The following is a 26646-nucleotide window of genomic DNA, read 5'->3' as shown; positions in this document are numbered from 1 at the left end:
GAACTACACAGTTACAGTGTACAAACAGAGGAGGCAATGGAACGCGCAAAGGGAAAAATAAAGATTTCCACCACACAAAATCATTTTTATTTTTTGTATGTAGTAAACAAGTTATTCAACAACAAAATAGCATGGTTAATTTTGGGCCACCTTGTTTTATTATTACACTGTTTTTGTTCTTGTAAAGTTTTATCCCTTGAATTTTCCAATTCCAAATATTCTTCGCTGCAATAAAAAAAATTCATATTCAACAAGCCTTCCAAGTTGAAACTCTCGAACGCCAAAAATTTTATAAATTAGTGCAATAAAATAATTATATGGTTCAGCAGGCAATTCGTGTTTTGTATGCGTGAGCGTCTCCATTTATGTAATGCAACTCCGACTGCAACTACCAAGCCCTTTCTACGCATCCTCCCGCCCTACGCTTCCACGTCAGGCAAACCTCCCACAATGGAAAGCAAATATTACACACAAACATACACACTCCAAGTCATGTCTGAAGCGTGTGTGTGTGCGAGCGCAAGTTCACCACATCGGTCGGCGGCGGCGTGCTCATCACAGCAAACTTCAATTTTCAAATTTAATTGCAACTTAATGAAACAACGATGCTTCAAAGATGAACCAACAACAATAACACCACAACGTCCATTCCTGAATATGCTCATTATCCTTAATGTCGATTTACATACATACATAAGTGCACACGTAAGTAACGAATAAAGCGCTTTTGGCATGCAATGCAGGGCGACGTGCACGTGAGGATGTGAAAGCGCAGCCAAAGAGCCAACGCAGTGGAGGAAGCAAGGTAGAAAGACGGGGAGCGGCACAGAGAGAGCAATAGGGGAAGAGAAAGAGTGAGAGAGGGGAGAGAAAGAGAGAGATAGGGGAGAAAAAGAGAGATAGAGGGAGAGGCAAAGACAGAGCGAGATAGAAAAAAACCGAGGGATTGGAAATTTTTACCTCGCCAACAAATACCATCTTTAAATTCAATTTGGCAACATTTGAAAACATTTCAAGCATATTTGGCGTGCGCATACGTGCTGTTGCTGCCATCATTGCTATCTCTGCTATCTCTGCAGCTGACGCTAATACCGCTACTCCGACTGACAGGCATTGGTGCAGGTGGGACACCTGGTTTTGTAAAGCGAGTGCAACTGGAGGATGCAGCATAGTTGTCATTGTGCAACGTCGACGCATCTACGTGTATGTGTGTGTGTGTGTGATTTCCCTATTTTTAAGCTGTATTTGTAGCGCAATTTCTGGCACTCATAACCCACAGTGTCAAGTAAACGTCGCGCTGCAAGTGTCGTTACCCGTATTTTGTATGCTATTTCACCACCACCCCTCCCCTTCCGGTTATTGATGCCGGTAATGGTAATGTTGGTGCTGGCGCTGGTGGCGATAGACGTAAGATTCCTGATGCTAAGTTGCTGATGTTGCATGTTGCCACCGCCATCATTTTAGTTGCCACCACAAGCGGTGTTGTGTACACAAGTCGTCGATATTGCGCCAAAATGTAATTTTTTTTATTTACTTTCAACTTTTTTGTTGCTCTGACAATATTTTGTGGCGTTGCAAGTGAACGCAGCTATTTGCAAGGACACCACGTGCGGAAGGTATTGAGTTGACTTTCTTTTTGGAAGAAGCGAATACGAGTCACATTTTGGCGATAAGCAAGACGATGTTCTTCTTCCGCTCTTGGGTTGGTGACATTTGGCAAGGAAGCTGTGTATGTCGTACTTGAGCCGCAATGAGCACCACTTAAGGGTTTCAAAAATTATGCGGGCACTGCAGGTTGTGGCTGGCTGGCAGGCAGCTAGCTGGAGAATCGCTAATGCGACAAGGTAAAGCGATAACATTTTTTGGATAAATGCTGAAACCGTTAAAGAATGAAAGGAAGGGTGGTGGAAAATGTGGGGAACGAAATGCGATAAAATGGGCTATTTGGGTAAAGCGATTTTGGTATTTACCGTTATGCTGCTTAAAGTCAAGGTAATAGCAGCGAGGCGAGCAAATCTTGCTTTTCTTTTTCGCTATATTTACAAAAGCTGAGAAAGATAGCGACCAACCAACCAGGTGTGCTTTAGATGAGGCGGAGATGGCAGATGAGTTTGCGTGCAGGTGTGCCAAGTGCTGTAACAAGATTAGCAATGCACTCAGCACACATGGAATTTCTAAAAGTTTAGTTAAGAATTTATCAATGATACTTAATTGATTAGCTTAGGTAGAAGGGGGACGAGAGGAGAGAGAGACTGTGTGAGTAGTAGTCAAGAATGCGCCGATTTACATTGGGAAACATTTGCCATGGAGAAAGACGGACGGGGAAAAGAGTAATGTTTTTGTTTCCCATACTGGCGACACGCTTTGTGCTTCTTATTCATATTGTCCTACTTAAAGAAGTAAACGACAAAAGCAACGAATGTTGCCGAAAACAAATTTGTCCGTGTGACCGCAAATGAAATATGAAAAGAAAATTTTGAGTGCCTCCCTTCCAGATGCCTCGTATGTGTAAATCGCGATAAGTTATAGGATAAAAGGTTTGACCATCCAAAGTAGAATAGTGAGAGTAACTTTGGCTCCTAGGGAGTTGACAGCGCAATTGAGCTCCGTACTCGTACGATCTTCCAATTAGTCGTTTCTGAGACGGCAACGAAGTAAGACGGGTGACGACTACTTTAATTTTGTCTTATATGAACAAGACCATCTCTGTTTTCGACGACCTCTGGTGTAAACACAACGCTGCCACCTCACTTATTATGTCAGCTGATTCCTTCAAATTCGCTGAGAGTCAATTAACGGTTTGAATTTGGTGGCATCTTTGCATTCTGTTCTTCATGCCCTTTAGTTGCAGTTTTATGCGGGGTGTGCAACCAACGTTCAGATTTTGAACTATCAATTTTTTGATTCAAGTTTGATAGCTAAAATACGGCGTTTCCCATAACAAGTGTTACAGGTGCGCTATCGCGAGATGATTAACGATTTTTTATGACCGGAATTGGATGGTATTGATTTGGACAATGTTTATTTTCAACAAGACGGCGCTACGTGCCACACAAACTACGAAACCATTGATATTTTATTTATCTCTCGAAGAGGTTATCAAAATTGGCCACCGAAATTTTGTACATACATCGAACTTCTGCAGATAGTTTCATAGACTGCAATGACCCATATGAAGGCTTAACAGGATTTTCAATTTGTTCGTTGGGAGATTTATAAGTTGGTAGAACTTTGAACTTAAAATTCTAGCTACCTTTTGTGTAGAGACTTTTCCTGGCGTAAGCTCGCTATATGGTGCTGGTGTATGCTTTGTAGTACTTGAAGTCATTTTCTGAGCTCCTGTTTAATACTGTGATGTCACCACCAGGAGTGGCTCAGGTACTAAGAGTTTTAAAAGTGATAAACTCTCTGTGCAACCCATCCACTATCTCGTTCTTAGCTAACTCTGTCCTTATTTCCGGAACTAATAGGAGCTGAATGTGATCGTCAGCCCCTAAAGAGTTTCGTCTCTCTACGCACTCGAGAACACGTGAGGAATTTACTACGAACGATGATGAAGCCTTAGGTATCGAAAATGTTCATCTTAGTTTGGAAGAAACAAGACGACGAGTCTTAATGAGTGAACGTTGAATTTGCGTAACGAGAATAGAGGCGAATTTATGGAAGGGATTTTTACTATACCCTTTTTTACTCTTATACTTAAGTTCAGCACTAGAAACTGAGTTGGAATAAAAATCTATGCAGCAGCACAAAAGCGATATAGGAAAAGAAGAGCATACACCAACGACTAAGAAGTTTAAGATGTCACAATTGGCTGGTAAGATGATGATTTCTGGGATTTAGAAGACTTCATCTTTTTATTTTCAAATTCTGATTGGTCAATTAGAAGGCTAAGAGCAAAGTAATGTCATTAAGAGTAAACAAAAGGAGAAGAAGTCATTGTAAAGAGGCTTACGACATAGTGCAGCGAATAAAGATCCGGCGGCTTCGTTGGCTACGTCATCGTTCGAATGGATACAAACGCTCCGGTTCTGAAAGTGTTCGCTGAGGTACCAGCTGTTGCTAGCAGAGGGAAGGATTTGGCTTCACTGGAGCCGGAAGAAATGACTGGCACGTTTTGCTAAACTCGGCCAAAATCGCTTAAGCGGTTAACGCGCCAATCAAGAAGAATAAGAAGTCGGAGGAGTCATGAGCTCTGAGAAAAAAATTTGCTGGTGGGGATGAGGAGGAAAAGGTTGCGCATGTACCATAAGTGCGGCTTCCAAATATTATTTAATTTCGAAACTGGAGAACTTCATTCAAGGTAAAAAAATTCATTAATTATGATAACATGAAGATGGATATTTCAACTTAATTTGAAGGAAAACATTGCTTTTGGCCATTTACAATCTTTTTAAGGGGAATGATTTTTGGACCAAAGGGGTTCCTGACCTAAAGGATAATATTCGGCAGTCGAAAAAGTCTTTTCGTATTTCTAATCAAACTTCAACTCATTTTTTTTGTATTTATAATGAACTTTATTAAACCAAATATGTACCATTTTGGTCGACCACCTTTTGCCATTTTTCTTCTAAAGACATTATTCCATCATTTGGTTTCTCGGCGAAAAACTGCGACAAATAATTTTGACAGGCTTCTCTTGAAGCCAAATTTACTCCATTAAGGGAGTTCTGCATTGACCGAAACAAATGGTAGTCCGATGGTGCAAGGTCAGAGCTATATGGTGGATGCATCAAAACTTCCCAGCCAAGCTCTCCCAGTTTTTGCCGAGTCATCAAAGATGTGTGTGGCCTAGCGTTGTCCTGATGGAAGACGACGCCCTTTCTGCTGATCAGTTCTTTCCGTTTTTTTCGATTGCTTGCTTCAATCTCATCAGTTGTTGACAGTAAAGTGTAGAATCAATCGTTCGAGCAGGCTGGAGCAGCTCATAGTGGATGATTCATTTCCAATCCCACCAAACATACAGCATAACCTTTCGAGGCGTCAATCCTGGCTTTGCGACCATTTGTTGAGCTTCACCACCCTTGCACCATGATCTTCTTCGCACAGTATTGTTGATCCACTTTTGGTCTCCTGTTACCAATCGCTTCAGAAATGGTTCGATTTCATTTCGTTTCAGCAAAAAATCGCAGATGTTAATTGGGCCCATTCAATTCTTCACAGACAATTCATGTGGTACCCAAACATCGAGCTTCTTTTTGTAACCATCATTTTTTAAATGGTTCAAAACCGTTTGATGATGAACATTTAGTGCCTTGGCGATGTCATGGCAGCTTATGTGACGGTCCTGGTCAATCTTTTCCATAATTTCATCGACCTTTTCAACGATAGGTCGACCGGAGCGAGGTGCATCTTTCACATCGAAATTTCCAGAACGGAAGCGAGCGAACCATTGTTGTGCTACACGAACTGATACAGCTTCGTCTCCGTAAATTTCACAAATTTCATTGGTGGCTTGCGTAGCATTCTTCCCTTTTTTATACAAAAATTTCAAAATATATCGAATTTCTTCATTATTTTCACTCATTTTTGAACAGCTATAACTTTTTTTCAACTTCTCCGAATCTAATTTTTTTTTGGTTAAATGAAGCTTAAAATGTCACCTTTCTAACACCATATGTTATGATACAATGTGATTGGTAGCACTGGAGATAGATGACTCCAACGACATCTATTGACAAAATACGAAGAGACTTTTTCGACTACCCAATATATTATATAAAGGAATCCATTTTCGGTAGATGGCTGTAATGAGCGATACCCCGTAAAATTTCGTTAAAAAACTTAAAGTTTATGCTCGATTTGAAGGTGACATTTCAGACTAAAAAAAATCGTTTGCATTTTTTTTTTTGTTCCAGTTGTTCAGTTGTGAGTTACAGGGTGTAAACAATGAAAGTCAACAAAGAGGAAATTCGTGACATTTTACAGTTTTTCTTTGATAAATGCGAAAATGTAATAAAAAAAAATAATTCAATATTTCGCACTCACTTAGGTGGTATGACTTTGGATTCATTGGTAATATGGAGCAAAAACCCCGAAGAAATGCTCAAATTCATAGGAAACTTTCAATTATAGGCTCGCGGTCAAGCGCAACAGATCACATCAGAGGTCGTAGAGCACGAAGGCCCGATAAAATCGTAGATAACATCTATGTAGAATAGTCTTCTTCAAAATATTGCCGCTACCCTGCCTTAGCACAAGCGGGGCCACTCAGTTTTTATCTACAATCCCTAAGTTCCACGCAACAACTTGACTCCCCATTTTTTTATGTAAACAACGAAGCTCATTTAAGTTTTTCGAAAAATGCACAACGTGAAACGAACCTCACATTCTCCCATACGCTAACGCAATGTCTCCTTTGAGCCCAATAGAATGTCGCGTTAAAAAAAAAAAAAATTCGACTTTAGGCAGCAATGCGAATTGCGTAAAATAAATAACTTTAATAGCCATCAATTGGAATATTTGCACTCCAATCAGCTCTTGCCACCAGTAGAGGGCACCTACACGGACCTTGTTTGGCTGACTAAAGGATACATAAGCATGTATGTGTGCACTTTTTTGTTTTATGTTTTTTGTTGCACACTACTATTTTGTGTTAACAGCCGTTCACTTGACAGTCATAAGCATTACACCAAAACCCATAATCACACACATACATACACAATTGCATACATATGCGAAACGTGTCCATGATATGCAGATTTGTGTTCACATTTATTTGGTCATAAATTATCATCAAATCCTAGTCAGGCAAGCAACCGGCCACAGCGCAGGCAAAAAACGCGTGTATCCGCTGCTGTCAGTCGATGCTGGAGCGCCAAAGCAGCAGCCGAGGTACAAAATAGGAAAAAAAAACATAAACCAAAAAACGGAAATAGAAGTAAAATGGCCACAAATCGTTATTGGCCCCATTTGAATGTGATAAAAATATTTATGGAAAATAAAAATTGTGCGAAAAAAATAAAGCAATGAAAATACGGCGAATAAATGTGCAAATACATAATTTATCAAATATGTGCGGGTACATCATGAGTGAATGTAGCGACGAGATACGCACGTACACACACACATGCAGGGAGGGAAATAAAGAAACACACGTTTGGACAGTTGTCAGTAGCTTCAACTACTGAAACTAACCTCAAAGCGTTTTTTTCGTTTCGTTTTTTTTTTTTGTAAGTTTATTCAACCGCACTTTGCCGCACACTAACCAACCGATATGTTTCCGAAAAGCGTTGGAGCGCAGCGTAATGGCGCAACATTGGCGGTAACTTGGTTGGTAGAGCAAATTTATCATTGCGCGCAAAAGTATGCGCCGGATAGAGGTGAGTGAAAAAATGCAAATTTTCGAAAAAAAATCAAAAAAAAAATCAAAAACAAAAAATCAAAAAAAAAAAAAAACGAAAACAAAAAAATGCATAGAGGATAGTGCCCTCACATTTGACTGACATGTCGGTTGCCAGTTACAGCTGTGCTCAAAATATTGGCAGCGCGAAGTTTTGAGTATTTATCTATTTTTGTTTTTATAAACACTAAAAACACTTAAACACTAAAAACAAAAAGATCATCTAACTTAAACTTTCAAACTTTGTGCAAATTTTTAATTGTTAATATTTGCCGAAGAAAATTAATTGTGCTGGGATCCATTCCTGGCTATAAGCTTTATTTGCGAGTCGTCAGCTGTCGTGAATTCGACGTACAGGATTCGCCTCCAAGATGATTTGGATCTACCTCTACGGCTCTCAAGCCACATGTCGTACTCTGGATGTACAACTTAGTGGTTATGCCAATTTTGATGCATGACTGCCTAGTTTGGTGGGTAGCTCCTCGTAAGGGCTATAAGACCAATAAATTATGTAGAGGGAGTGCAGAGCACTGCATACATTGGCATCACTGGGGAGTGTAGAACATGTCTCCCTGCCGCCCCTAACGTAATTATGCACATTTACTTTCCCACATTGATCTTCAAGTTCAATCTATTGCTGCTCAGAGCTTTATTAGGTTGATGGAGTCGGATTCTGGAGGCAATCCCCAGTAGAAAATGGGCAGATTTGTCTTTCCTTCTTTGTACTTCGTACAGATATTTTCATCCGGGGTCTTCAAACTGGGTTTTGTCTAGTCTGGATTGGAAGGAGAGGAGACTCTGCACGGAAATAGGAGCACTGTTTCCACCAATGGATCCAAATTGTAGTCTGGAGTTGGAGCGAGGGTTTTCTCCAAATCAGCGAATATTTCAGTCTCATTTAAATAGCCGAAAACCAGTAGTGTTTTTCAAGCAAAGGTCTTCGCGATCCTGCAGGCATGCAAAAATCTTGGGGATTGCTGTTGGGAGGAAGACATAAATATCTTGTCAGATAGTTAAGCTGCGATCAATGCCCCGTCGTGGTCATATTGCAGCTCTCTTCTGGTAAACTTCTGTAAGGCGGATATCAAACGTCTCGAAACAGGAAACATTTCTCTTATCAGGGTTCCAGGGCATAGAAACATAAAGGTAAATGAAATTGCCGACGAGCTTGACAGAAAAGGACCGACAGAACCGGTTTCACTTGTTGCCATCTCAGAGAGCGGTGTCTCCTTGACCGTTGATAAAGGTAAACTGCCCAATTTCTGTCTTAAAAGAGCGCCAGACAGATATAGTTCTATTTAATCGTGCGCTATCTCAAAAACACGTTGACCTTAGTACAACAGAAGCAGGATGCTTGAAGTGCTGGGATCTCACATCATTCACTCCAAACTCATAGCGGCGGTCACCAGTCACTGGTGATCGGAACGCATGCGCAGTAGCTTGGATTTTCGTACAACCTCCGTTGGAGGAACTGTGGGGATCCGGCAGAGAAAGGGGCTGTTGAACACTTTCTTTATAAATGCCCGGGTCTAGCGGCTAGACGCTTGAGGTTCCTTGGTGTGCCTTTCGGGGATAGCCTGAGGCAGTTCTCCACCCAAGATCCTTTTTCTCTCCTCCACTACTTCAACCGCACTAAACGGCTGTAGATAGTTTTTCTTCCAATGAATTTTGAAATTTTTCGTGGATAGTGGTCTACAAAACGGCAGTTTAGTGCTACTTGTAGTGCATCGGTGGTACTCTTGCCATCTAACCTACCTATCTCTATGGGGTGAGCCTTACGGATTCCAGTCTAAGCACATTCTGCTGATCTCAGCAGCAATTTTTCGCATAGCATGCCCAATCCATTTCCATTTACGCCCGCGAATCTAAATTTCAATTGGCCTTTTCCTACCTCGGGTGAAGAAATGGTAATTGGACATCCAGTTAACGCGTTCCGCGAAGGCAGACACTTTTTCATGGTGCCATGGCTTACTTGAATCATTTATCAGGCCTTATCATTGGATGGTAGAGTGGTCGGTTAATTAGATTCCAGTATTGAGCGAAAGCATTACATACCTATAGTTCGGGCTGTTTTTACAACGACAATCAAGTTGGGTTAGAACAAGGTGTAATACGATCCGTGCCGAAGACCCAGATTAAAAACAGCCCAGTCGTGAACGGAGTGCTCCGAATACCTGGCGACCTTCGGTTCTATCTAGCCTTACCTGTGCACACGGACATCTGCACAGGCGGCCAACCTTGTCCCAAACTCTTGCGACCAAAAATGCATTCGAAGTTAAGGAAAAATATTTCTAACAAGAAGGTCGGTTCTCCCAAAAAACCGAACTTCGACTACTGCCATTAATAGGAGGTAGATGGGTCTTTACCTAGAGACCTGGTCCCAGCACGTGTACTGCAGGAGTCAGCGGAGGGCGAGAAGGCTTAGGAAAACCGGTATCCAATCGGTTGATAGGAGCAGTTTCGGGTTCAACTCCGCTTAGGGGGAACAAACCCCATTACAACTCAACTTCTTATAGGGGACGGGGGTCGAGATTTCACGATGGCGTGAAAAATCTTTAGCTTTGTTTTTGTGATTAGCTGATGCTCTGGTGTTAATTTTGAATTGACTCAACAAATTTACATTAAAATTTCTAACTTTTCCAAAAAAAATTCCGTGTTCGCAGTTTTATAGCTCATTCAATTTTTGCCGCAATAAAGAGCAAGTAAATTTGGAATTTTTTTTGCTAGCGGCTTTGAGCATTTGTTAAATGGACAAAATGCAGAACAACGGCAAGAAAATTATCAAAAATGAGCGGGAGTTTTGAGCAACTGTAAACTGGCAAAGTATTATTAAAAATTTCAATGAGCATTTAAACCTGCGTACTGCTAAAAATTCTTAAATTTCGATGACAATAGGTGGTTGGTTGGTTTAAGGGTGACCCCGCATCGGAGTGCCACAGAGAGTGCAAGTTGGGTCTTAGAGCTCATTATATTATGTGATTTCCCCACCTAATCGAGATTTTTACTATAGATTTTGGTCAAAGATATTAATTCGTTTCGAGAATTTAATGAGAGATTCGATTTTCAGGTTCGAGAGTACTGAAAGATTGTCAATTGTTGGAGAGCCTAGAAGAGCGAGTCGACTTCTGGCTAGGCCGGGACAACTGCACAGCAAATGTCTGCTCGATACTTCCCCATCTTCGTCCTCGCAGTATCTGCACATGTCGTTTTGAGGAACCCCGAGCCGACGTGCATGAGTGCCCAAAAGACAGTGGCCGGTGATAAGAGATATTATATGCCTTAGTTCGTGTTTCGAAAGACTTATAGGGGTTTTGTCTGTCTCAGATTGTAAGATAACCAGATTTGTCTGGTCGTAACGCAAGTAGTTTCCACTGGCCAATGATGACAATACTTTGAATTTTTTTTTAATTTTTTATGAAACTTGAAACTTTGAATTTTAGGATCTTTTTCTAGTATGCAATATGTCGCGTTGCCATTATTGTGCACACAGATGTGCTTATGTATGTCATCTACAGTGCCTGAGTACAGAATTGGGCCTAAGTGCATAGAGAAAACAGAGGAGTTATGGATAGGAAATGGGATTCGGTTTTCGAGTTGATAGTTGTTAGTTGTTAGAGATATGCACAAAACACAAAAAAAATATTTTTTTATACACACATCTATGTACATATGTGTGTGTGTGTGTGTGTCTGTGCGCGCCGGATGATGAATGACAATTTTTATCTGATTTTTGTGTGCTGAAAATTCACAAAAAATGAAATAATAGAAACCGACAAATCTCAGAGCAGGCAAAATAAGCGCAAAGGCGCAAAAGAAGGGGCACAACAACTGAATCCCAAAAAACAAACTAACTGAAAAGGACAAAGAGCGACACAATGATACGGAGAAAATGAAAATAAAACGCGCAATACAGCTGGAAACCCAAACAAAAACAAAACAAAAAAGTGAAATAAAAAACAAACGAAAAACTAGCAAAAATTTTAATACAGGAAACAAAGTAAAAATAATGGCAGACAACCAAAAAACAGAAAAAAAACAAAGCAACAAAAAGGACAGAAAAAGAAAATCGCCAGCCACCATCTGCACTGCAAAACACAAAAGTATAAGCAACAACAAAACACTACATCCCCCCCACATAAAATACTATTAACGGCAACAGAGCAAAGCAAGAGAATAAGCCGCGCATAGCCCAACGAAGAATGCACCGTTATTGCAACAAAATGGCGCATCAATTTGCAAAATAGAAGAGCAAAAAAGTGAAGGAAATCTGTATAGAGAATGGCAACCAACATGAACTGCACCAACGACAAAAAAGAAACCCAAACTCGAGCGCTAACAACAGCGCATGGAAACAAATGCAAATAAAAACGAAATAAAGCGTGAAAAAAGATGATAAAGTAACAACAACAACAACAGCAAAAAAAGAAAAAATAACGTGCCATATCAAATGGAATGGAATGAAGAGAATAGCATAGACAAGAATGGTAATAACAAAAACATAGCAGCAACTATTGCTAAAAAAGCACAAAAACAAAAACAAAAATACAATAAAATGAAGTAAAAAAGTGATACACCAATACAAGATAAAAGACAAAAATAAATCAAAAAAATGTGGGAAAAAGAATGACGTTGCATACGTTAAAAGCTAACTTGTAAATTGGTTGATAAAAATTGGTTTGCTGAAAATGGCGTCAGCAATGGCGTAAAGGCAGGTAGGAACTCGTACACAGCTGCATGTATGTGTGTAGGTATGTATAAGTATGTAGGAATGTGCGTAGGTATGTAAAATACGAGGATGGCAGTTTAACATGCAGCACTGATGGTTTTCTATTTTTTGCGTATGTTGCATAAACCAATTTTTTACACATACAGTTGAGCTCATATTAATAGTGACACTATTTTTCGGCCAGAGAATACCAACTTGATCAAAAAGTTCCTGAAACAACACCCATTTGATGCTCTCAGTCAACTGAATTGAGTTGTTTTTGTTGCGATGTTTCCGTTAGGTTACCACATCTGCAATAAACGTTTCTACCAAAATTGTATCGCCATTGCTTGACATTTGTGAAAGTTAGGCAAGACTGCGTAAATCCATTGGGTGTTCGAATAAGTTTCCGTTCTTTCTTAGCCAAAGTTACGAATTATTTAAACAATTAAAAAATATAATACATTATACAAAGTGAAGTCCAAAATAATCAAGACTGAGCAGAACTAGGAACGACAGGAGCTTTGTTCTGATAACTTCGAGTTTATTTAATCAAAATAGTCCCCTCTAGTCCCGATAAACTGTTTTGCGCCATCCAAAAAGCTTTTCGAAAGAGTGTTTTCAGTCAGTGACCGGAATGTCCTAGAAAATGTCCGTAGAGGGCATCCAAAAAGCTTATACCGATAAGCCTTTTGGATGGCCCCTACAGACGCAAAACGTTTGCCTTTCATGGCTAAATGCAATTTTCTCAATAGGTAGAAGTCACAGGGAGCCATATCAGGCGAATACGGTGAGTGATTAATGGTTAAAATGCGATTTCTAGTAAAAAAAATCAGTGACAAGGGGGGATCGATGAGACGGCGCATTATCATGTAATAACCGCCAGCTTCCTCCTTCGCGGTATTCAGGGCGAATTTGACGTATGCGATGCCACAAATGCTTCAAAACGCCAAGATAGAAAATTGCATTGACGGTGGGGTCATTGACACAAACACTTTGCGGACAATTCCCTTGGAATCGTAAAAGCAAATACGCATCGACTTGATTTTTGACTTCTTCAAACGCGATTTTCTGGGTGGTGGCTCGTCCGGGGCCTTCCATTCGGCACTTTGACGCTTAGTTTCAGGCTCATGTTGGGAACACTACGTTGGATCACCAGTTACATTGTTGTAAAGGAAGTTCTCGTCTTTTCTCACCTCTTTATTGAGGTTCTCGAATGTTGAATTCTGAGCAATTTTTTGTCCTCAGTTAACTTATGTGGAATGAATGGTCAAAGACCTTTCGTAAGTCCAAATGATCAATTAAAATGCGATAAAATCGATGTTTTGGAGATATTCAACTCCGATTCCATGAATTTCATCAATGATTTCGGTTCATTTTTGATAAATTTACGAAGTATTTCGATGGAGTTTCCGGTGATTACTGATTTTGGGCGGCCCGTATGTTTATTGTCATTTATGTCCTCACAACCATCTCTGAAACGTGTAAACCACTCACGAACTCTGACACGAGATAGACAATCATCGCCATAAACTTTTTTCACCAACTCAAATGTTTCGGTAAACATTTTGAAAATTTGATATTAGCTCCTCTTTCGAAGCTCATTTTTGTACCGATGACATAAACATACTGACACTTTAGACGCAATAACTTCGCTTCCACTGAACCGAATATCAGCAAGCTTTAACTGGAAGTCAACTAGGGATGTATGGATAAAGTTGGCACCATCACAAACATTTTTATAACGCCAGTCTTTTTTATTTTAGACTTCACCCTTGTGTTATGTGAAGTATGTGTCATTGGAAGCTACTCGATCTTTCGGGCAGCATACGAATTCCTCTGACGAAATATTCGAGCTGTTTTGACTTAATCCATTCATTGAGCCAGTTTACGATGCTCTCGTAAGAAGTGAAACGCTCTCCAACAAGGGCTGACTGCATTGATCAGAACAGATAGTAATCAGAAGGTGCAATGTCTGGGGAATACAGCGGGTGGGGCAAGATTTCCCAATTTAGTCCCTCTAAATATTTCTGGACCTGGCACTGTCATGCAGCAAAATCTGTTTGTCATGTCTACCCTCCCATTCCGCCCGCTTTTCTTTGAGAGTTCAATTCAAACGCATTAGCTGCAGTTGGTAATGATCACCAGTGATGATTTCAGATGGCTTAAGGAGTTCATAATAGATACCACCCTTCTCACCCTATCAGATGTACAACATAACCTTTGAAGCATTCATATTTTTTTTTCGTTGTCGATGGACCTAGTTCACCTGGCAGGCTCCAACTTTTTCAACGCTTTCTATCCATTTTTAATCGCCAGTGACGATGCGATTTAGAAAACCTTTTCTTTCCTCCCGTTTAAGAAGTATCTCACTTGACGCCAAACGTCTCTCGATATCCCTCTCCTTCCATTGATGTGGCACCCAGTTACCTGCTTTCTGGATCATTCCCCAAACGTTTACCGATGATTGCTCTGTGAACATCCAACTCTTTAGACATATCACCAAGGGTTCGACATGCGTCTCCATCCAATAATTGTTGTAGCTGAGGATATTCAATTTCTTTCGGCGCCCTTTCGCGGTCTTTATTACTCACCTCTGCATGTGATTTCAATTTTTCCAGTTTTAACTCGTTCGACTTTAGACGTGAATTTAACATATTTCTATTATAGCGAACGACTTGAGGTTCGAGGTTATTATGATTATTATTTTGCATAGTGCCGAGACCAATGCTTTCCAAAGATGTCTACTTCTCGCCTTCGTCTTAATTTGAGTCCATGAGCGAGATTCGTCAATTTCTAAAAATTCTGCATTAAGGCTATGTCGCCAAGATAGTTTAGGGCGCTCCTGGCGGCGCGATCCTTCTGAGTTCCAGTCCAGTGCCATTCTCCTTATGTCGGTCGCTGGCTTGTGCAACGCATGGCCAATTCAATTCTATTTGCGCTCTCGTATTTCAATTGATCAATTGGTTTTTGTCTGCTTCGATTGAGGAGCTGTTCGTTTACAATCCATTTTTCGGACCACCAGATACGGAGAATTGTTCTTATACATCGGCTCACAAATGCCTACAGCTGCCGCGTTGCAGATGCAGACACCAATCTCGTTTCACAGCCATATACTCGTATTTAGTAGGACGGATTTGGTATTCTAATTAAAAAATCGTAGTTTGGTACGTGTTTTCAGCTGTTTGGAAAACCAGTTCGTTTTGAGACTTGCAAAAGCTGTTTAGGCGTTTTTGCTGCTTTCGCATCGATATCGTCTTTTGCTCCACCGTCCAGGGTAATTTGGCTTCCTAGATAGGTGAATCTGTTTGCATTAGCAATTGGCTCACCATGAATTGTTGACCTGTGTTGTAGCAGGGTGTTGATTTCCATGGACTTAGTTTTCCATGGACTAGTTTTTCGTTATCCAACGTTTTCGGCTTACCAGTTTAGGTCATTCAGTTTGCTCGGCATGTGTCCGCCATTCCATGATAAGAGTGCGATGTCTTCGGCGTAGTCAAGGCCCTCCCAGTGCTCCATACTAATTGGATTCCAGATTATTCCTTTGCCTGGGATGGCATCGAGAGCGCTGTTTAGAACGTCGTCAATGACTATTAAAAATAGAAGAGTGGGTAGTAAATACCCTTGTGTGATATCAGCCACAGGTTCCATAGGTCGTCGTGTCGCACTCGGCATTTGAATTTTAAGTATTGAGCTTCAATAATATGATACCAGAGATTTTATCTGGGACTCCACGTCGCTTAAAAGCGCCCCAGACACTTTAATGTCGCAGCCTATCGAAAGCCTTTTCAAAGTTCACAAATAGCAGGTAAAGGGGCTCTTGAAATTTATTTTCTTGCTCTACAAAGATTCGGAGAACAGCAGTTTAGTCCATACATGATTTCCCTGGCTTAAATTTAGACTGTTGTTTACGAAGTGTTCGGTCGATCTTATTGCATCTACGATTTAAAATTACTTTAAGGGCTTTTAAGAGACTTTAAGGCCTACACCGAGCAGCGTGAAACCCCTCTAATTGCCGCACTCCTTTTTTGGGGCTTTTACAAGTATCTCCTGCATCCAGTCGCCTGGCAGCGTTTCCAACAACTCCCATATAGACTGAAAAAAGGGGGGCCAGGATTTTTTCTAATGTTTTGGGGTTCCCTTTTAGTATATCTGCTGTAATATGGTCATAGTGGCCAAAAATCTACACTGACGCTATATTCAGACGTCTTCCCTATTCCGAGAACATCTTTCAATTTAATTCAAGCCTTCATCGAAATTAGAAAAAACAGCATTTTAGAGAGGTATGACCTGCATGGCTCCCCTCTAACAAATATATAAAGTATGACTTCTTTTTTTCTGTGTGCAATGCCATGCAACTACTAGCATGAACCCAACTGCATATATAAGTATGAATGTGTTAGTGAAAAGAAAAAACATGTGAGTATGTATGTGTAGATAGTTTGTATGTGAGCAGTAGAGTATGTCCATTGTACTTACCAGCAAACACTGATGTGGAATTGTGATGGGGATCGTAGGGACATACTGCTTGGCCGCTTTTGCTTGCCTCCTGGGTATAGTTGTTGTCGTTGATTATGTATGTATTGCACATGGGTCGAAACGAATTGGTGCCACACACGAACAAGCGACCCGGCGACGTCACCACCATGATGCGAATGTAATTTTGACATGCCTCCTGTTAAAATCGAAAAAAAAGAAAATATAGAGAAAAATGAGTAAACATTTTTTTGACTGGGATCTGAGGGAATTAACTCAATAAAGTAAGAGCGGTAAAAATAATAGAGAAAAAGGTTGGAAGGGAACATAAAATAAATTTGTATGAGTAGATATATAAAATTTCGCGCCACACCCAACTGAAAGAGTAGTACAGTGGAGGAATATCAGAATTTTTTACGATTATTCTGTATTCATATTCAGTATTCATATTTATTTACAAAATTTGCACCAAAAAATATTTACGATTCAAATAAAGAGTCATTGAAATATCAAAATCTCAGTAATAGCTTAATGCCTAGAAGAGCTACCAAATAGGTTGAGAGAGATTTAAGGACGTAGTCCGGTCAAATACTCATTTTTTATAGATATTTTTTAGGAACTTGTTGACAAGCCACGAGGCGCTTACTTTGGTGCCACCCTACTACAAAAAATATGTCAACAAAAAAATTGTTTTTGCATATTATTTGATGTCAATAAAAACATACTATAAAATCAAAACAATCGCATTTTATTTTCTTAAAAAAAAAGTTCCTAAAAAATATCTATAAAAAATGAGTATTTGATCAGACTACGTCCTTAAAGAAGAAGAGACTGTTGGGATGGGGACTTATTTCTCCTCTGCAAACTTTCCAGATTTTTTTAAAAGTCTTTGCAGTTTGCCGAGGCAAAGAGAATGTAGTTTATCCACTTTTTTTGCCACTCCCTTCTGCGGCCATCAAAGCCACGGTTAGCAAATGGGTAACTACCACCCACAAGCGAACTTGGCGGACTGAGAGAGGCTGCAGATAGACTAAACTGATGTTACCCGTCATGTCCTATCGACTGTCGCAAACACTTTTGTCATTAAGCAGATGGGAGTGCAGACGGCTGGTTCGACTGATGACGGGCCACTTTCTGTGGGCGAAGCACATGGAAAGGTTGGGTATCTCAGACAGTGTACTCTGCCCAGCTTGTGACGGCGGACCACTTCCTGACTCAGGTTTGAAGGTTTTGGTACTGATGTGTTAAGAAGCGACCATCTTGGCTCCTTGGCACCACAAGATCTACTCAGATTTCTTCGGAGATCGGGTAGATCTAAAAAAAATTAAATGGGAATCCAAGTGTAGTACAATGGACTTAATTAATGTCTGAGTGCTGCACTTGCTAGTTGTCCCGACATAAAAAAAATCCACTTTGACTCTTGTCCACCCAAAACTCTAGCTTTTAAGTTTGACAGAAGCCGCATAGCGGTAGAGAAAATGCTCTTTACTCTTTTCATCCTGCAAATAAGATGCACACAGAGCATCGTTGATGATGCCTATGGTGGCCACATCCCGTCCCCTTGAATTGTGTTCTGTAATTCGTTCTATCAGAGCTCGTAGCTCACTTCTCCTTCATCTGAGAAGAAATTTTGCAACGAATCTAGTACGTCTTTCCATGAAACACGTGACTGTTTTGTAGGTGTCAATATTGAATCAAAGGTTCTAATCACATTTTTTACTGAGAACCTTTATGTACTATATACCACTATTCACGCTATAATTGGCCCTAAAAACGGCTCAGCTCTAAATGAACACTATAAAAAACCGCAGATTGCTCTTTCCTTAGCAACTTCATTGCTTTGAATACCGCAATATCCCGGCATCCACATAAACTCAAGCTCACTTCGCCTTGTCACGAAGTTTAGGTTGTGGTCATACATTGAATTTAGGTAGTGGTCGTGAAAGTTGGGCGTGCACTAGCAGTTGAGGCTTGTAAAGCTTATGATATATTCTCTATTATCTTGCCTCAGAGCCAATGAATCGTTTGCGGTGCTTGGATGCCACAAGAAAACCCTAATTTGTTCAGGCTCCGTGGCCTAACAACCGTCGAACAACAATTCAACCTTAGGGAAAGAGCTTTCGTTATGCATATAAGACAATTTGCTACCGAATATAAATTAAGACTCTTGATACGTTAACTTCCTCTTCTTTCACAGCATTACAATGCGGGTGCGTAAAAGTTTCCTTCACAATGCTCCTCCAAAGCGGTCAATCTTGAGCTTTTGCTTCATAGTTACGTATTTCCGAATACTTGAGATCGTATTCCACTGCGTCTATTCATTGGTTCCTGAGGCTACCTTTGACCTTTATGCCCACAAGCAAATGCAATTTGAAGTCTCTCGCTTGTCGTTTCCTTTGCCATAAGTTACGATAGGTTCGGTTACTATGTTCATCGATGTCCACCAGGGTATAACGGGTCGGACTTAAATCTTGAGTCTAACTCAAATTTCCAATGTTGTGACATCACTTCGTCTCTCTGATAAATAAAGGAATATTTTGGATGGTTACAGTCTCCCAGATATCTGAAGAAGTAAGAGTTTAACAAGCATTGTCGCGTTTTGGCAAGAGCGGTTTGGTCGCAGAGAAAATTTTCAACACGCTCCACTTACTCCTCGTTTCTGCAGCTGCGAGAAAACTCATTAGAAAGAAACTCGGTGCCCGGTGATGGAGCGAATCACTGTTTCTATTAATGGAAGGCTGGTTTAGAGTGTCGACGAACCTAGTTCGTTGGTCACTCTTTCTAGGGCAGAACTGTCTAGTTACTTCGCAAGTGGAGTCCGTGGTCGACTGTCTCCTGTTGGCCAGCGCGATGTAGGCTGACATTATCCACAACTTGCATGAGGATTAAGTGATGTCCATATACTGGGCAGTATTGACTGATTTATGGTCCACGAATGTATCTGTATGTATTCAGAGCCATAACTTATTCAGCTGTAGATCCCAGTAGCAGCAGCTATAGTTTAAAGTTGTCACTGAATTTGGGATGGTGTAAAGGAAGACTTGTGTCGACATCACCAGAGCATTCACATCTTGTCCCAGTGCTGCCCTTAAAGCCATTTTGCACTTATTTCCCATTGACTTTTACTTTATTTCCATCTCTGCTTAAAAAGTAATCCGGTTAAAAGAGGATGACCTCTGGAGGCAATCTCTCAAGAGACTTGGTACAATTTTTAGGCAGTTAACACCATATTTCTGTGAACTTTGGACGGATCTCTCTATCCGAAAACTGGAGTTTAACGGTTGTGCCAGCGTAATCTTCCTAAGAAGGTAGGATTGGAATGAGGAAAAAATCTGTACCGAGGTTGGTATCTCATTCTTAATTGACGGCTTCAAGATGGAATCGAGAGTTGGAGCAGGGGTTTTCTCTAAATCAGCCCATTTATCTTTCCTTTACTTAAAGTTGCCGAATACTGCTAACATTTTTCAGGCAGAAGTCTTTGCGATGCTTAGGAAACGTGGGAGCGAGCCAAGAAGATATTACAATTTTTTTCGAAAGCCAAGCCGCGACGCATATCCAAACTCGGCAACTCCTGTCAGAAGGAGATGAAATCTTTTGTATGTGCAGGTATGTAGCATTTCTCTGATCTGTGTTCTAAGACGTAGGAACGTAGAGAGAAATGTAATTGCTGATAAGTTTGCCAGGAAAGAAGTTGACTAAAATGGTCTCAGAGATCCCCTGCGCGATCATCGGCATCACCCTGATTGTTATTAAAGAAGGATTGCACAACTTATTTTTCAGGAAAGCGCAGAGAAGATGGAGCTCCGTTTCTTCGTGTGCTATTTCGAAAACCCTTTGTCCTTAGTACAATAGATACAGGACTTAGAAAGTCCAGGGTACTCCACTACCAGCCATTAGACGAACGTCACATACGTAGAAAGACCAGGTTTGCCATTTAATCTGCAGAATCTGTGGAGGTCATTTAACTCCCATTGCAGAGGCTGTGGGCTACACGATTGAGATCACTGGGAGCTCCAACCTAAATGCCACCCACCTTCTCCATTACATCAACAGCTCTGGCTTTCTGTAGATATCTGCCCGTTGGTGGCCTCATAATGGTTGGCTGCTTTAGGCTGCTTTAGTGCTACTTGGAGAGTGCCAGACTGGTACTGCAACCATTTCACCTTCCTACCTACCTGATCTTGTTACTGTTAGGGGTATGGCAATCAAGTGCTAATTAGCCTTCAATATGGATTCTGAAGGTGATTTGGTTGCTGGTTGGTAATGGTAAATGGTAATGGTTGTACGGGTTTGGCTAAGAAGACCTTTGTGCACTGCGACCAGATCGATCTATTGTGCGCCGTTATAATTATTTAGTATCCCTCCTTAGAAGGGAGCAATTATAGATCTTCCTCTTCTAGTAGGTATGAGCCCAGGATTCTGTGTCTCCTGTGGCCTAATGCCAGTTGGTGATAAAGTGTTCCATAGACTCCTCTTCATCACAGCAGAACCTGCATGATCTATCTAGTACGATAATCCTATTTTTTAAAGTGTTTATTAAAGGCAAAGTGACATGTGGGTGCTCCACAGAGTAATCTGAGGCCTTTTTTAACTAGGATTAGAGATTAGATTTTGCTTTGTTGGCATGAAAGTTCAAAAACTTTTGGGAGTGATTAAGGCCGCTTGTGCCGTTCCAGTGTCCCCCGGTTTTAGTTTGAATCCATTTTTTGATTTCCTGTTTTATATTATATTATTTTTGTTAAAGCCGAAAAATGGGATTGGTCCAATAAATAGCCTTTTTTCCCCTTTCTTGGCATATAAGTCTGGCTTCTCGTTTCCTTCGTATCCCTCATGTCCTGGTACTCGAATCAGTGAGACCTGATTATGAGTGCCCACTTTGTTGAGTGCATTATTACACCTCTATTAGGACCTTGGACTTGAATGTGAAGCTTAACTTTTACTTTCTCAAACCCTCTTTTGGATATGGTTTCCACTGTTTCCATTACGGCGAAGAGTTCCGCATGGAAAATCGTAGTATCTGTAGTGTTAGGGATTTATGTGCTCTAAGCCCCATTATTCCTGCTCCTTTTCCTAGGTGCGTTTTGGAACCATCTGTGTACCATTTTTGTGAGCTGGTTAAGTCAGTACTGAGCAAAAGTGCGATATTTATTACAAACTGGGTACTGAGTGTTGGGAATATTGCGCAAAAGTACACGGCACCGATAGTTCCAAGAGTTGGAAATCGATTACATCCAACTTCAAATATCGATTTTGCTTAACACTGCTTTTTATGAGAAATTTCTTTTGCCAGAAATGCGCTCGGTAGTTCAATGAAGAGAGGCTGATGCCATACATTTTTTCTTTTATTTTAATTTTTATATTTGTTTTGGCTACTTATTCGATACTGCAGGCATATCAAGCACCAACACATTCGGCTAAGGCGATGATCACATCAATCTTATTAGCCAATCTTATCAGCGTTGCAGAATGCTTCCGCAATTCTATATTTAGCAAGCATGGAATTATCGAATGGAATATTTAAACAAAAAAACACAAAGAGTAAGAGTTGAACTGGGTCACTGGGTATTCACAAGACTTTGACAGGCTTTTTATATAATAATATATAATATTTTATTTATGATTAAGTGTTTATTTTTTGCACTTTTCGAATGTTTTGCACTGAAACTTATATCAACTTTTATATCCATTTAATGTCAATTCACTTTGCCTCCCCCAACAAATGTAGTTTGTGTTTCCACTACACCGTTCGTTTATTTATCTATCGACGGGAAAAAAGGTCAAATGTCGGCCATATTGTTTTTGCACTCGTGTCCACTCACACACATACACAAATACAAGTTCACACACACACATCAACACATTCATACGCACAATCGCACGCTCGCAGAAGTAGTTATTTGACTTTTTCCGCCATCGTCGCCATCATTCGGCAATAACAACATATGAATCAGCAACAAAAACAAATATGTATCTACAGTACAATGCCAAACGCAACTACTACAATGTCATCATCGTCATCGTCACGAACAGCAACGTGGCAATCAGCAACGGCAGGCAGCCAGGTAGGCTGTAACTGCAACAATAACAGCAACTGAGGCGCAAAGTTAGTCATTCCCACTTTTTTGGCGCCCAAACTCCATTGTTGTTTATTGCCCAAACGCGTACATAAGGGTGTTTATGTGCTTATGTGTATTGGTGTGCGTGAGCGCGTGAGTGCTAGCGCGAATATTTCGGCACAAAACATTTGTTAAATCATTTGAAATGGTCCTGAATACAAAGTATCTAAGCTGCTTACCGCGACAGTCATTTTCGAGTATTTACCCGCTCGTGGAATACCTACACGCACCGGCATGATGGCGACAACTTACAGGATGTGTACACACTAGGGATGGAAACTTATTCGATTGTGATGGTGTTGGCATTTTCGGGATATCGTTATAACAATCCCGAGTTTCCGGGATTCTTCTTCTTCTTAATTGGCTCGATAACCGCTTACGCGATTTTGGCCGAGCTCAACAAAGCGCGCCAGTCGTTTTTTTCTCTTGCTAACCGGCGCCAGTTGGACACACCAAGTGAAGCCAAGTCCTTCTCCACCTGATCTTTCCAACGCAGAGGAGGCCTTCCTCTTCCTCTGCTACCACCAGCTGCTACCGCATCGAATACTTTCAAAGCCGGAGCACTTGTATCCATTTGGACGACATGACTCAGCCAACGTACCCGTTGGATCTTTATTCGCTACGCTATGTCTAAGTCGTCGCAAAGCTCATACAGCTCATCGTTCCATCGTCTGCGATATTCGCCGTTGCCAACGTGCAAAGGCCCAAAAATCTTACGCAGAATCTTTCTCCCGAACACTCCAAGCGTCGCTTCATCGGATGTTGTCATCGTCCACGCTTCTGCGCCATACGTTAGGACGGGCATGATGAGAACCTTGTAGAGAGTTAGTTTTGTTCGTCGAGAGAGGAATTTACTACCCAGTTGCGTACTTAGTCCAAAGTAGCACTTGTTGGCAAGAGAGATTCTACGTTGGATTTCAAGGCTGACATTGTTATCGGTGTTAAGAGCTAAAATAAACGAAGTCTTTTACAACCTCGAAATTATACAATAACTGTCAACAGTGGCGTGGGTGCCGATACGCGAGTGCGCCGATTGTTTGTTTGAAGACAGGAGGTACTTCGTTTTGTCCTCGTTCACCACCAGACCCATTCGCTTGGCATCGAAAAATGTATACCCCGAGTTTCCGGGATTAGGCCCGAGATATTTATTATACTAGGGGTATACATTTTTCGATTTTGACAATGCCGAGATTTTCGGGATTTCATTATTACAATCCCGATTTATCGGGATTAGCCCCGATGAATTTATTATACTAGGGATGTAAATTTTACAATTTGGACGATTACGAGATTTTTGGGTTTCTCGGGATTCCGAGTTTTCGGGACTAGTTTCTTTGTATTTATTATGTAGAGATTATTTTCCCACCATCGCACCATTCTTGATATAAAAAAATGCCGAGATTTCGGAACTTCCTGCTTTCGGGATTCACATCCCTAGCATGCGCACATACTCATACGCATTAGTATAGACAAAAATTGCATTCGGTTTCGTGTTAGAACTGCTTATTTCGCACAATTTAAAATCCCAGGCACATATCCGACTTCTATTGTTTTGCTGCTCTCGTCAGCGCAATAATTTTACTGTTATTAGTCCGATAAAGTAGATATGAAGGTGGGTTCTAAATATTTATGCGGGCTGCGAACGTGTACAGTCAGATTTAATTAAGAATCTCTAATATTTTATACTTTGTAATTTATATAAATACTGGTGAAAATTCGTGCAATGCTCGGGAGATTCTATGCGATACGCAATTAACTTCTCCATGTTCAAGACGAACATAGTTTTCAGTGCTGGGGTGAGAGATCTTTAATTAACAGTCAGCCGCCGATAAGGGAGGGAGGGAGATAGCTGCTAACACTCAAACTACGGAGCTAATGTTCCTACGGAAGTGGATTCTGTGCGCTTTACACCCCACCGCACATAGAGGTATTGCATATAAGGACGGCGGACTTTAGCTCTTGAGCTCGAGTCTTTCCTGAAATGGAGCGTCTCACCAGATAGAGGGGCCCTCCGATGCTTTCATTGTATAAGTACATAAGAAAGGGTTTCCAATGTACTCTAGTTCTTGAGCTGGAATCTTTTGCGAGACGAAACGTATTCAGCTTTCATTCCATCTTCGTGTTAACACTACTCTTTTTTATTCAGTGTTCGCCGTACCTGTATATCTGTTATAAAGTGGGCAAACGGGAGTTGAGATATTCACCTTCTTGAGCAACAGAATATTTATCAATGCGGTTAAGTAAACTCTAAGACTGTGCGCGAGCCCATATACAGACTGAGGGAGCTTAAGCTAGCCCCTAACGTACCACGTCGCAACCGTGAACAATTACGATGAGATTGGATATATCAGACAGAGTTATTGGACATTAGCTTTAGCAGGCACGATACCTTTTTACTTATGTGAATGCTAGGATATTCACACACCTTTCAAGCGCAATGAAAAGCTGGGCACACTTGCTAGAGCTGATCTCGGATCTAATATCTTCACATTTTCATTGAAAGCCAAACGGCGGCCTTAAAAAGCAGTCGACCATCTCCATGGTGTCCATGAAATGCCGCACGCCTCTTAACAAAATGTATGAGTTATTTAGCTCAAATGTAAGACGGGTTCCAGGCCAAAGCGCCATCGAGAGGAATAAACTAATGAGACTCGGTGCCAAGCTTCTTACCGAGTGCATAGGAAATGATATAATTATGCCCTTACAGATGTTCAAGCTACTTATTTTTGAGACCTTTGTAAAAATAGCGCATGGAAGATGGTGCCACAAGCCTACCTACAGAATTGTCCGGAAATTCTGGTCGGCTCACCCTTAACTAAGCTAAGACTATGGACACTAATTTCTATCTATTTTTGACTTTTATTGTTTTGCTATTATTCCGTCTGATGCCAGGTTTTCAGTCATAGTCAACTACCTCAGAACAGAATTATAACAAAAATTAAGATACAAATAGAGTAATTCAAATTAGAGTTAAAAGCGTGGGATGCATTTTGCTTCATTTTCATAACCTTCTGTACATAGGTAGTTGCCAATAGAATGATTGTAATATTTACTGTATCAAGCATCCCACGCTTTTAACTCTAATTTGAATTACTCTATTTGTATCTTAATTTTTGTTATAATTCTGTTCTGAGGTAGTTGACTATGACTGATCGTTCGATTTGCTATTACTTCATTATAGGTCCCTTTGTCATTAAAATTTATTTTCTACTTTTTAGTTCGATTAGCAAAAAAGCGTGTTTTTTAGTTTTTTTTTAAACTATTTTTTATTATGAATGAAAATTATTGTTATCATTGCAGTCAGTGAATTAATGATTCGATATATTCGTATTATATTTAATTCCTTTCTTATCGACTGTGAGTCTAAAGCTACGCAGTTATCGGGCGTGATAAAGAAGTAATCGGGATGAAGAACTTATTTCGTGGAGGGAGCCTGAGAAACGGCTACCCCACTCCATTGCCCAGTTTTTTTTCGATTTTCGTGGTGTGGTGCACTATGAATTCCTTCCACCTGGCCACACTGTTAATAAGGAATATTATTTGAGCGTTATGCGTCGTTTACGTGAAGCAATTCATCTAAAAAGGCTAGAATTATGGGCCAACAACTCTTGGTTTTTGCATCACGATAATGCACCGTCTCACACTGCACTCGTTCTTCGTGACCATTTCGCCAAAAATTCCACGCATATCGTTCCGCAACCACCGTATTCGCCTGATTTGGCTCCGTGTGACTTCTGGCTATTCCCAAAACTCAAGAGACCACTCCGGGGAACGCGTTTCGAGTCGATTGAGGAGATAAAAGCTGAATCAAAGAAGGTGCTGATGGCTATACCGGAAATGGACTATTTGGCATGTTTCGGGGATTGGAAAAATCGTTGGCATAAGTGTATTTCATCGGGAGGGGATTATTTTGAAGGGGATGAAATTGATTTACAAGAATAAATAAAGATGTTTCATTTTACAACCAAATTCACCTTACTTTTTGCCCACAGTAGTAAAAAAAGAAA

General features: G+C 40.6%; 1 protein-coding gene across 1 annotated transcript in view; it reads right to left on the bottom strand.

The window, feature by feature from the left end:
• LOC129248673 (semaphorin-1A) overlaps positions 1-26646 on the bottom strand; it is a 323037-nt gene that overhangs the window by 154001 nt on the left and 142390 nt on the right. Inside the window, 1 exon segment of the mRNA XM_054888304.1 lies at positions 16527-16722. Coding sequence (XP_054744279.1) covers positions 16527-16722 — 196 coding nt within the window.

The sequence above is a fragment of the Anastrepha obliqua genome, chromosome 5, assembly GCF_027943255.1.
Source record: "Anastrepha obliqua isolate idAnaObli1 chromosome 5, idAnaObli1_1.0, whole genome shotgun sequence".
NCBI lineage: Eukaryota > Metazoa > Arthropoda > Insecta > Diptera > Tephritidae > Anastrepha > Anastrepha obliqua.
This window is presented reverse-complemented; position numbering and strand designations above follow the sequence as displayed.